Raw genomic sequence first — 12,474 nt, 5'->3', positions numbered from 1 at the left:
TTATACATATCTTACTATGTGCAGATATATTCACATGTATATACATGCTTCACTTTTTACAAATACTGCATGTTTTACAAATTGATTTGTGACCACTGTATTATCAGTTGATGTTTACCATATTTTAGAAAAAATATTTTTAAATCAAGGTATGTACTTTTTTTTTTTAACAAAATGCTATTGCACACTGAGTAGAGTATAGCATAACATAACTTTTTTAAACATGACTTTTACATGCATGGGGAAACTAAAAATTTGTGTATGACTTCTTTTATTGCCAATTTTTTTTATTGGGTCATCTGGACCCAACAAGCAATATTCCCAGTGTATACCTGTATGGGTAATCATATTTGATTAATGAATGAATCTCCAATTTGGGTCACATCACTTATTTCATTGGTTGCACTGTGCAGCTTGTGGGATCTTAGTTCCCCCATTTGGGACAGAACCCACACACCCTGCAGGGGAAAAATGGAGCCCTAATGACTAGACCACCAGGGAATTCCCCATACCATTTAATAGTTATGAAAATGCACCATTTTCCTTCCTGGAGAATTACCCACATTCTGGTTTTGGCTGATTGCATTTTCAGTTGAAATGTGAATCTACCCTTTATATCTGCTGTGAGCTGAGAGCTGCTCTAGAGGCTTGATTGTATTCTGATGCAGTTTGGCATCAAGGCTCTGTTCCCGGAAGTATTCTGTACTGCTTATCACAGCTCACCGACTAGCACAATACCCGGGTGTCCCACATCAGTGAGGGAAGACTGACAACCGGGTGATGTCAACCTCTTCCATCGAAGCTTCACCTGACAGTTTCAGTCCCCATTAATTTCTAATCCAGTAATTTCATTAGAACTCGCAAGATAGTGGTATCTCTAATTCTGTTAATCTCCATTTATTCTTTAATCCATCTGATAATTTTGCTGTTTAGTTTCTTGACTTCCATCCCCCTTTTACTCTACTTCAGTTGTTCATTCCCACAAACAACCCTCTATATCATTATCATTGACATCATTAAAGTCCATGACCTCAGTTTCAAGCATTCTGTTCTGCAGCAACCACTTCTCATCTTGTTTCTCTAGGTTCATTTTCTAGCTTTTAGTTTCACCCAACTGTAAGCATTCATCAACCAGTTATTCCTCCCCATCCCGTTCCCCTTCCTCTAGCAATGCAGGTGTCCTGGTTGTTTTTTCAATTAAGAACTTTTTCTCATAAACTCTGTGGTGCAACTCTAACATTCTACCGCAGAAGAGTAAAGAGAAATGATCATTTGGACGATGTTACACTACCTCTCAATAAGCTGGGGGAAGAGATTAAAACGAGCATTTCCCTTTATCATTACTCAATGATCCACTTCATCTGTTATTCTCTTTTTGCTAAACTCTACTTAGTTCTGTAATAAGATAGCTGCCCTAGCATTCTTGTGTTACTGTTTGTACAATGTGTTTGTTCCCTTCCTTTTACTTCCAACCTATTTATGTCCTGATGTTTAAAGTATAACCCTGGACAGAAAATACACTTACCTACATTTCCTTCCCAGGTCACAATCTCTGTGTTTTCAGTGGAAATAGACACAAGAAGGTGCTTCTTATACACCCATTAACATTTTAGTATTTTCTCTGGTTGATGGTTATTTTGTTGTACTTTCTTTGTGGAAATTCACCTTTGAGGCTCACTTATGAAGCATGTGCTTTTTTGAATATATATTTTGCTTTGAAAAGTTTACTTCAAAATTATTCAACAGTAAAGTCGTTTTATCTGCTGGCAATAAGCACATGGTTGTAAATGCATTTCAACTTTAGGCTCCATAGGGGCTCAAAATGCCACTTGAACTGGAAGATACTTCTGAGTCTGGAGGGATTCCACACAGCATCTATGTCCTGTGGTTAAGACGATTCATCACCAGGGATATTTCCATCAAGCATTTTGGGATTGGAGGCCGGCGGCTGTTGATCATTGCTCTCCCCCAGGTTGTGTCGGATCCCATATCCAAAGTATACAACAGATCCTAGTAGGGAGATGAGACAGTGAGAAGGGAAAGTAGGTGCTTTCCTCACTTACGAAAGCCCAGCAGGTGTCCTACGCCTTCTGTCGCGTCTGACAGTTTAGGGGAGAGGTAGTAGGAAGACACTTGGGTTCAGTCACTCAAGGGGCCTCAGTTTCCAAGAAACTCACTCACCAATCCCCATCCAGAAGCCAAACTGGACCCAGGTCCTAGTGTTCATCTGCATCATCAAATAAACGTTGACAAAGATGCTCACCAGTGGGAGGATGGGCCAACAAAGGACCTGTGGACAAAGTTAATTCATCCCTGAACACATCCCAGACATCTGAAAGGGAGACCCTGCTCCATGTGGGCAGGAAGAGTCCAGTTCAACTGTTCAGTGCCTACTGAGATTGTGTGTGTAAAGCACTGAGTGTGGATCAGGAAAGGGTCCATTGGTTTTAGCAACTTCCCTTCTGGGAGCAACTCCTGATCCAGCCTACAGCATTTAGATGTCAGAGCAGGCAGCCTTCATTCCTCACCATGGAGAGCTTGGACACATAAGGTCACTCACCTTATAGTGAAGAGGAGAGGGGTTCTGGGGCTGCCTGCAGATGACGGCCGTGACCCCAATGATGAGCAGCAGCAGCACAGCCACTGTCGTGTACACTGAGAGTCCAGAGAATACACGGCTGGTCAACAGGGCCAGGATCAGGCTCAGGACCATCAGCAGGAGAACTGCAAGGGTCAAGGTGGAGGAGAACAGGCTGGACCCAGAAGACAAAGACATCAGGACCTTGGGTCACACCCATTTCAAAACTATCCACCTCAGGAAGGGCCATTATCTTTCCAAGATTCTTCCTCAACTGCCCAAAACACACTGCCCTCCCCATACTGTCAAATTTAGAATACAGCCAAAGAGAAATCCCACTGCTCACCAAGCAGGAAGGCACATCCATAGACAATCTGCCCAGATTTCCGAGTGGGGATGGTGCTGGAAGGGAACCATAGAGTCTTCAGAATCCTTGAATTTTCTGCTTCAGGTACAGATTGTAAAGGTCTTGCTTCCAACTGAGAAATATCTATTTCCTCTTCTGCTGTCTCATTCTGGCTTAAATTCTGTTCTGGTTGATACCTGAATTAGAAATATTAAGGCAGTATTAATAGTATCCCCTACTCATCCAACATCACCCAGATGATTCCATCTCTTTCCCAAATTAACGATCGTTGGTCATTTTGAAGGCAGTGTGAAGGCAGAAGAGGATCATCTTCACATCAATCCCCACCAGTCAAAGACCCCCAGTCAGCGTGTTGTGGGGTCTCACCTGAGGACAAGCACAGAAAAGGCCACCAAGGAGTAAGCGAGCAGGGTCCCAATTGACATGAGGTCCACAAGATCAGTGAGCTCAAAGAGTAGTGCCATGACCGCTAAAATCAGGGCACAAACAAGGTGGGGTGAGAGAGTGAGATAGTGGAAATATGCAAGTTAAGAAAACTGGTCAAAGAAGTTTTGTTTATTCACCTGCAAGACTTCCAGAAGCCAAGATAGTCCAGATGGCAGTTCGTGTGCGGGCATGGATTTGGGCAAGTCTCCTGAAAAGGAGTCCATCCTCTGCCATTGTGTAGATCACACGAAGCATAGGGAACATGGTGCCCAGGAGGCTGGGAGAGAAAGTGGGCACGTGGGAAGAAGGGGAGAAGCATGAGAGACTGGGGTTTCTGCTCCCTAGTCTACATGGGGTAAGCTGTCTTTCCCTTTTGTTTCTCAATCTGAAGCTATGATGTCTGATAATCTGACAGAGGGTGGAGAAAAAGCTTTGACACTGACCTGGATGAAAGAGCACAGATGGTGATAGCAGCCAGGACACATCTTAGAGGGCCCCACCCAACACTGAGGAAAGCCTGTGGCAGGAGGCTCTCAGGATGAATCTGGTAGTAGGGCATCATGAGGGTGAGTGCTGCTGAGCCACCAACATACACCAAAAAGCAGATCAAGATCGTGATCACGATGCTAATGGGGATGGAATGCTGAGGATTTCTGGCTTCTACTCCTGCGAGATGGGTGGAGTATTAGGTCAGTAAACACATGGGAATGAAAACACAAAATCCAGTTACCTTGCACCTCCAAACACAGTCTAAACTTCTTCCAACCCCTATGCCCAAGGGCAGCCCAACCTGCCCAGACCCTTGATAAGAAACACAGTGACTACAGTTACCTGTAGTAGCAATGACATCAAAGCCATCAAAGGCATAGACACATGTTGCTATTCCATGGAGAATCCCTTCAATGCCAAAAGGTGTAAACCCTCCAGCACCCAGAGGACCCAAGCTGTGATGAGAGAATGAATGAGGAAGAACATGGGTGAGGTGAGTTCAGCCATCCCTACTTGTATCCTCAGTTAATATCACAACTCCTGGACTCCATGACTCCACCATTGGATTCATCAGCCCCAATATCTTTGGTCCCCACCACGTTCCCAGCTGTGCACATCACACACATAGATATTATTCAGCCAAGAGTACTCTCCTAACCTAGAGGTGTCAGTGGATTCAGATGTGTTCAACGTGTAGTCCTGTTCTGTGAGCTTCCAGTTGTGCAGGTCTCCCTTAATGAAGCCAGAGATGATGATGAAGATGAGAATAGAAAGGTTCAAGCCTGCGAACACTTTGTTAAGCATGACTGATTCATGAAGTCCCAGAACCAGTAGTCCTGTGGAAAGATGGAATATGAAGCATCCAAAATAACTAAATCCGTAGACATACAAAGAAAACTAGTGGTTGTCATAGGCTGGGGTTTATGGGTGGGTGAGAGGTAGACAGTGACTGCTCAGTGGGTACAGGGTTTCCTTCTGTAGTGATGAAGATGTTTGGAGCTGCATGGAGGAGATGGTTGCACAACACTGTGAATGTACTAAGTGCCACTGAATGGTACACTTTCACATGGCTAATTTCTTACTGTGGCAATCATCTCACAATAAACACATTGACCAACATCACTTTATACATCTTAAAATTATGTAATATTGTATCTCAATTAAGACAAGCTATGACAAACCTAGACAGCACCTTAAAAAGCAGAGACATCACTTTGCCACCAAAGGTCTGTATAGTCAAAGTTTTGGTTTTTCCAGTAGTTATGTATAAAAGTGAGAGTTGAACCATAAAGAAGCCTAAGCACCAAAGAATTGATGCTTTCAAACTGTGCTGCTGGAGAAGACTCTTGAGAGCTCCCTGGACAGCAATGAGATCAAGCCAGTCAGTCCTAAAGGAAATCAACCCTGAATATTCATTGGAAGGACAGATGTTGAAGCTAAAGCTCCAATAGTTTGGCCACCTGATATGAAGAACCAACTCATTGGAAAAGATGCTAATGCTGGGAAAGACTGAAGGCAGGAGGAGAAGGGGATGACAGAGAATAAGATGGTTGGATGGCATCATCAACTCAATGGACATGAGTTTCAGCAAACTCGGGGAGATAGTAAAGGACAGGGAAGCCTGGTGTACTGCAGTTCATGGGGTCGCAAAGAGTTGGATTCGACAGCGACAGAACAACAATAACAATCTCAATTATATCGCAAAAAATCTGGGGGGATATGGTAAAATGGTTAATTTTATTTTATGTGAATTTCCACTCAAATAAACAAATATCTTCAGTCTCAGTACAGGGAAGAAACTTGTAGGCCTAAAGTAAATGATTATCAGGTGGGGATGATTTTGTCTCTGAAGAGACTCCTGGCAATATCTTGAGGCATTCTGATTGTAATAATTTGGCTGGTGGGCATTGCTGTTATCTAGTAAGTAAAGATTGAGGGTGCTAATTAACAGCTGACAATGATTGAAAAAAAATTCACAATGAATAAGACAGCTCCCTGACATCGAAGAATGATTCCACCCAGAATGTCAGTAGTGCCAAGGGTGAAAAACAATGGTTTGTATCTTGGCTTCTTGTCTCTCTTATCTCAGACGGTTCATTCCAGTCCTACCTGATGTGAAGAGCTAACTTATTTGAAAAGACCGTGATGATGGGAAAGATTGAGGGCAGGAGGAGAAGGGGACGACAGAGGATGAGATGGTTGGATGGCATCACCGACTCAATGGACATGAGTTTGGGTGCACTCCAGGAGTTGGTGATGGACAGGGAGGCCTGGTGTGCTGTGCTTCATGGGGTCGCAAAGAGTCAGACATGACTGAGTGACTGAACTGAATTATTCCACCAGTCTGGAAGCGTTCTTTACTCCAACTCCCCCTCCACACCCCACTCTTCCCGTTCTATCTCTGAGCCCTGTCTCACCTGTGAGCAGCAGCACCAGGACCAGGGCAAAAAAGTCTGGATGCCTGGCCAGGAAGTAGGGCATATATGGAGAGAGAGTTCCCTGGAACACCTGAGAGATGTGGTTCCCAATGAGACTGTCAAAGGCGATGCTCCAGGCCCTGGCCTCACTGGCGGTGCCTGCAGCAGCAAGAGAACACTCACTGACAAAGAGAAGTTAAATCTCCATCATGTACCACAGGATGTTCTGAGGGGAAAAAGCAGACAAAATACCTAGTCTTACAAAGTTCCCTTTTATGGAGTGGAGAGGGTACACCCTTTGCAAGCAGCACTAATGGTGAAGAACTTGCCTGCCAATGCAGGAGACATAAGAGATGCAGGTTCAGTCCCTGGGTTGGGGAGATCCTCAGTGGTAGGAAATGGCAACCCACTCCAGTGTTCTTGCCTGGAGAATCCCATGGACAGAGGAGCTTGGTGGGCTACAGTCCATGGGATCGCAAAGAGTTGGATGTTCCTCAAGCAACTTTGCACTCAGAGTAGACCCAGATGATTCACAAAACAGGTCAACTATTTAATATGTTAGGAGGAGATTAATATGAGGCCAGAAACTATAACAGGGAAGTGGGACCTAGAGGACCAGGAGATGAGGGTGACAATTTAAGTCGAATTGTAAACAAAAATCCCACAAAGGAAACAGCAGAGCAGAGACTTCAATATGGTGAGGGGAAGGGTCTGGGGGACATGCCTCCTTATCACCCACTCCTTTCAGTTCCTTTTCCTGCTCAGTTCTTGGTTCAGTCATTTAAGGAGGGCAGAGCTGCCCTAACTAGAATACAGTTATAAGGGTTTCCTGCCACAGTTACCCACATCCCCCCACAAGGTGCATTAACGAAGTTCTCATTAATCAGTGACGACTCCAATACGCTCTGAATTTCCTGATCTTAAGCCCCACACCTTCCCCCAACCCACCGTCTCACCAATGACAAAGGACAGGATGAGGTTCCATCCAATGATGAATGCGCACAGTTCTCCCACGGTGACATAGCTGTAGAGATACGCAGAACCAGAGCGTGGTACCCGGGCCACCAACTCTGCATAGCAGAGCCCGGACAAAAGAGCCGACAGGCCGGCCAGCAAGAAGCAGATGATGATCGCTGGTCCTGCTTCGTACACAGCCACTTCTCCAACCACGATGTACACGCCAGCTCCTAGGGTACTGCTCACACCCAGGGCTGTCAGGTCTCTGGTGTTCAGACAGTGGGCCCTGCCCTTCTCAGACTCCTCCCTGGGCTCCAGCTGCCGCCTACGGACCAGCTTTTGACCAAACTGGTGAACATCCTGACACAACATCCTAGAGAATCAAGGAGGCTCAGATCTGCTGAGAAAACAACACAGCAAGCTGTCAAGAATGTCCACCTACCCTTGGCCCTGGGAGTCCAGTTCCATGGAGTGACAGAGTGATGGGATCAGGTGGTAAGAGGAGATATTGAGCAAGTTCTCTATCTCTGAGATGTGGTTCCTTAAACCTAAGTGAATCTTTCAAGATGTTTCAAAATTACGGAAAGAGTTGCTTGAAGAAAAGCGAGGCGGAGCACTTCTCTTAATGAAGTGTGATTTTATTCCTCCTATCTTCTTTACTGAAAATACACATCCATCCTACTTTCCTGTTATACGCTAAAATGCTTCCGTTATTATTTCTAGTAGATTTACCTATATATTTCAAATAGAATCCTCAACTCTTAAAACCTAGAAAAGCTAAAACATAATTATTTCTAAAGTGTTCATTCAAAAACTTTTATCCTATGCCAAGCCAATTTTCTCACTAACAAATGTTGTAACATAAATTTAGTGACTTTCAGGCAACCCAGTTACAGTAAAAGTATTATGCTTAATATTGATGACTCTGAAGATATTTTATTCTAAGTTTGTTTTTGTATTAACAAACTTAAACTGACTTTAAGGTCAGATATCAGTTTAACACTGAATATTTCCAGGAGTGTGTGAACCTGCATTTAGCTTCATTCTTGTATTTAGAATTATTTGCTTTCTTTTCTTTAAGCCAATTTAATAGCGGTCCTTTACAAATCAGCAACGCTATCCAAAAGCAAAGACACATACTGAGACATATGTAAATCCAGACAGAGACCTCACGGTTTCATTTTCTAAACTTAGCCATGAATCAGCTATTACAATAGGAAACTCACTAGTTTGTAAATAACTGTAACAGTAAAATACAGTTACTCTTTAAAATAAATATATTTATGTAAAATTTTTATAAAGTTTTTAAATAAGTAATAAGTAAAAATTTTAAATGATTCTTCCATGTTTTATCCTTAGTCTCAGAAATTAGACATGGCTTGGGTAAGTGTTCCTAAGAGCCCTGGTGTCAAGGCATAGGCAGAGAAAATCATGTTCTCCTAGCAAGAGTTGTTCTTTAAGGGTCAGAATTCTGAAAAATAAAAAGTATTTTAAAAGTCAATTTTCTCTAATTACACATGCAAAAAGAACCAGTATTTTTTCTTCAACAGAGTTTTTAATCTTAAATTTTCTCCAGAGTCCAGAGAATATTGTGGCCACACAATGTTAAAATAACATATCTTCTTTCTTTTCTGTAGTCATAGTTTCATAGGTTAATTTTAGACCAGAGAGTTCTCAAATTGGCCCTGGTAACAGGGGGAAAGTGGCTGATAAAATGTTGTACCAGCAAAGACTATTTCTCTGGAAAGAAGGGGGTCATCTTTTAATCCAAAGAATCTGAAGCAGTAAGGGAACTTGCAGGAGTTGGGGAAGCTTGGTTTCCCTCAGAGAGCTGGGAAAAATTAGAAGGGGATCATTTAGAATGAATAGGACATGTAATCTCAGTTTATTTTCCCATCTATGGCAATAAAGATTTAATTGTAAGGTACTATAATATTATAATATAGTATAATATTATAATCCAGAGACCCAATTTTTTTAGGTCATTTTCCATCCCTCAACTTAAATAAAGACCAGCGATCATTAAAGCAAATCTAAGTTTTCTCTTTCTTGGCCCATCTGGCTTAAAAAGGACAATGTCCCAGGTTGAACAACCTGCAACCAAGAACAGCACTCCTAGAAATGAAGTCCAGCCTCCCAGAAACATGACTCGGTGGCCCCTGAGGGAGACCCAGGCTGCCCTCTGAATTTCCTTTGAATCCTGTGCGTGATGGAATTTTGAGAGTCCTCTTCTCTCCCATCGCTCACTGACCAGAAGTCTGTAGTTGACCCAGTCCCTCCCATGAGGGCTTCCCAGGTGCGGGGGTGCAGTGGGGGGTTGGTGGTTGAGGGAACACTTGAACCAGTGCCAGCGTCACCGGGGTGCCCCTCGAGGAGCGTCCGCCATAGCGGTGAGGTCTGCGTGGACGTGGCCGGCCCAGTAGGCTGTGCCCCTTGCAGTGCATGGCTGTCAGCCTGGAGGGGCAGAGAACTGCTGGAGGAACTGGAGTTGGCTACAAGGGAGAAGGCCACGGGGGTCAGGACCTGAGAGCCAAGTGGTGAGAATAGTCTCACAGCGGATTTGTGGACATGGAGATAAAACAGCGGAAATAGCCCCAGGTCTATCACCCCGTTTGTTTGGTGTCTAAGGTAAAACTGAAGGGGACATAAGGCTTAGGTGAAAAAGAAACCTTGCTTCTCAAGTAAATTAGTAAATTCTAATTAGTAAAATCAAGTCAATTCTTTACTTCTCAAGTAAAGAAAATCACAGGACAAGAAGAATTTGCCTGCTGGTGGGTTGCTTGGGGAGAAGCACATGGAAGACTGATTGTGGGGCCTGCGGGTTGTAATTTTTCTACTCCTGGGAAGTAAAAGTGCAGTGTGTAGCAGGGAGCAATTTGTTGGAGGCAGTGGTAGGCGCCAAGCTATGACCCCCGCTGCGTTGCTCTCAGTGTTGAAGAGGATGGGCACAGGGCATGCTGGGAGTTGTAGTTCCTGCAGAGCCAGCGAAAGACAGAGAAAGGAGCAAGAAGAACAGGACTTGGGCTCCTTCACTGAGCTGACCTGTAGCCCTGCGGATCTTGGAAGTAGAACAAAGCAGAGAGTGAGAGCAAGCAAGTTCTCATGGGAGAGAGAGAGAGAGAGACTCAGAGGTCTCCAGCCAGCAGCCTGGGGAGACCTGCAGTTTACCTTGAAATCCTGGGTCTCAGCATCAGACGTTCTCGGATAGAGTCAGGCGTGAGCGGTGGCTTAGTTCTCTGCCCAGGAATTGGACCCAGGTGGCCTGGGAGAAAACCAGGAATCCTAGCTGCTTGTCCACCAGGGGCCAGAGGCTAGAGATAAGATTCCCCTGGCTCTCGTCCCCATTGATATATTCATTTCTCAAGAAGTCAAAAGCTGTAAAAACAAAACAAAACAAAAACAAAGAAAAAGAGTACGAAGTAGATTAAAGACAGCCCAACAAGCCAGAGGGCACAGAGAAACTGCTTATTCAGTTCAGACCAAAGTGAGGAAGAATTACACACCTGGAGAGAAGAGATGTGGGCCTTCCCCTGAGGAGGAGGAGCCCCATAAGATGGCAGTTAAGTCATTCACACAGGACACTTCATCCAGATTTCTTCACCTTTGGCCAATTGTTTGGTTTCTTTTTCCACACCTGCCCTGCCCTAGGATCCTCCCCAAAACACATGTGCAACTTCTTTCCAGGACGGATTCTAGTCCAGAGCCCTGTGAGGGGGTCCTTGGCATCACCTATTATGGGATGGTGCCCCCTTCTTTTTGACCTCCAAGGAGCCTTTCTGGGGATGTTCAGAGTCTGCCAGTCCCAAGGGTAAGAAATATGTGACCTCTTGATCTTTTAATCAAATAGAGTTTAGCCCTGCCCTGATTGTTATCTTAGGTGTCCACAGGAGACAAAGTCCAGCTACTTACTCTGTTCTTGTAATTTCCATCTTGAAGTTGCCAGGAGGCTGGTTGTAAATGTCTAGCCAAGTGCCCACCTGCCTCCTTCCTCAGGAAATGTAAACAGGAGTCTAATTGTGAATGCCCAGCCTGGAGCTTACCTAGATCCTGCCTCAGGGCAGTATGGGGCTCCTGGGCGTTATTTCTGTCCCCTGTTTCTTGTAGGCAGACTCCAGTCTCCACGACCTTCCCTGAGTTCCAAAGTGCAGTTTCAAGCAGTTGCTAATCACGGAGCTTCCGAGAAACCACCTGAGACAAAATTAAAGGGGCCAAAGCAATTTCCTTATCTAACAATGTTCTACCTACAAGAAGAGACCTTTAAAAAGTACCGTTGCAGTTACTAGCTGCCAGCAGACATTGTTCTGTGAATGGATGTGGCATCCTAGTCTGATGCAACTCAGAAAACTCGTTTTTGGCAATGGAAGGACTTGTCTGAGATCACACCCAGCATCACCTAGCTATTTCCTCAGATGTCTGCACTGCAGCTACTTCATTTTGACTTTTAACTGTAGTTTTCTCCCCAATAGCCAAAGCAGGTACCACCGTTAGTGATGTCAATGTTTGTCTATGTATGCGAAGATGGAAGAATCAGGGCTCATAAGATCTTCTCCTGACTTGTGGACACAGTGGAGGAAGGAGAGTGTGGGACAAATCGATAGAGTAGCACTGAAATATATGCGCTGTGTGTGCTAAGTCACTTCAGTCATGTCCAACTCTTTGTGACCCTGTGGACCGTAGCCCTCCAGGCTCCTCTGTCCTTGGGATGCTCCAGGCAAGAATACTGGAGTGGGTTGTCATTCTCTTCTCCAGGGGATCTTCCCGACCCAGAGATGGAACCTGGGTCTCCTGCATTGCAGGCGGATCCTTTACCATCTGAGCCACCAGGGAAGCCCCCAATCATATACATTACCACATGCAAAATAGACAGTTAATGGGAAGTTGCTGCGTAACACAGGGAGCTCAACCTGGCACTCTGTGACAACCTAGAGGGGTGGGTGAGAGGGAGGTTCAAGAGGGAGGGGACACATGTATACCTATGGCTGATTCACGTTGTTGTACGGCAGAAACCAACAGAACATTGTAAAGAAACAATCTTCCGATTGAAAATACATTTTAAAAAGTCTTCTGAAAGTGTCTAACTCCCTGACGGCCTGTTCTGCCAGTTTTCCCAGTGCACAGACTGCTTCATTCCTTATCTCCGCCCTAAACTCCTCTCAGGGGGTGTTGAAAGTCAGCAGCTGCAGCAGCTCCTGATTTAATCCTTGTAGAGGTAGATGGCAAGTGCCAGTTTCCAGTCGGCA

The 12,474-nt window shown here is 44.6% G+C and overlaps 1 protein-coding gene across 5 annotated transcripts; it reads right to left on the bottom strand.

Annotated features, from left to right (window-relative positions):
- LOC102411556 (cationic amino acid transporter 3-like) lies at positions 1-11,831 on the bottom strand. 5 transcript variants are annotated; one of them, XM_045163536.1, is made up of 11 exons: positions 7,234-11,248; positions 6,278-6,436; positions 4,519-4,696; positions 4,203-4,315; positions 3,815-4,037; positions 3,509-3,648; positions 3,312-3,414; positions 2,925-3,121; positions 2,561-2,724; positions 2,182-2,290; positions 1-2,010 (listed from the first exon to the last, which is right to left on the bottom strand). In XM_045163536.1, the coding sequence occupies exons 1-11, from the start codon at positions 7,604-7,606 to the stop codon at positions 1,889-1,891; spliced, it is 1,881 nt and encodes a 626-aa protein (XP_045019471.1). In that variant the 5' UTR covers positions 7,607-11,248; the 3' UTR covers positions 1-1,888. The 5 variants fall into 5 exon arrangements, with proteins under 5 accessions (XP_045019471.1, XP_045019469.1, XP_045019468.1 ...); XM_045163534.1 differs by lacking the exons at positions 1-2,010; positions 2,182-2,290 and adding an exon at positions 11,275-11,831 and having other exon boundaries at positions 2,301-2,724; positions 7,234-10,609; XM_045163533.1 differs by lacking the exons at positions 1-2,010; positions 2,182-2,290 and having other exon boundaries at positions 2,301-2,724; positions 7,234-7,634; positions 10,403-11,249.
- Positions 11,832-12,474: the final 643 nt, after the last annotated feature.

The sequence above is a fragment of the Bubalus bubalis genome, chromosome 18 (genome assembly GCF_019923935.1).
Source record: "Bubalus bubalis isolate 160015118507 breed Murrah chromosome 18, NDDB_SH_1, whole genome shotgun sequence".
NCBI lineage: Eukaryota > Metazoa > Chordata > Mammalia > Artiodactyla > Bovidae > Bubalus > Bubalus bubalis.
The sequence above is the reverse complement of the archived record's forward strand: the minus strand, read 5'-3'. Positions and strand labels throughout refer to the sequence as shown.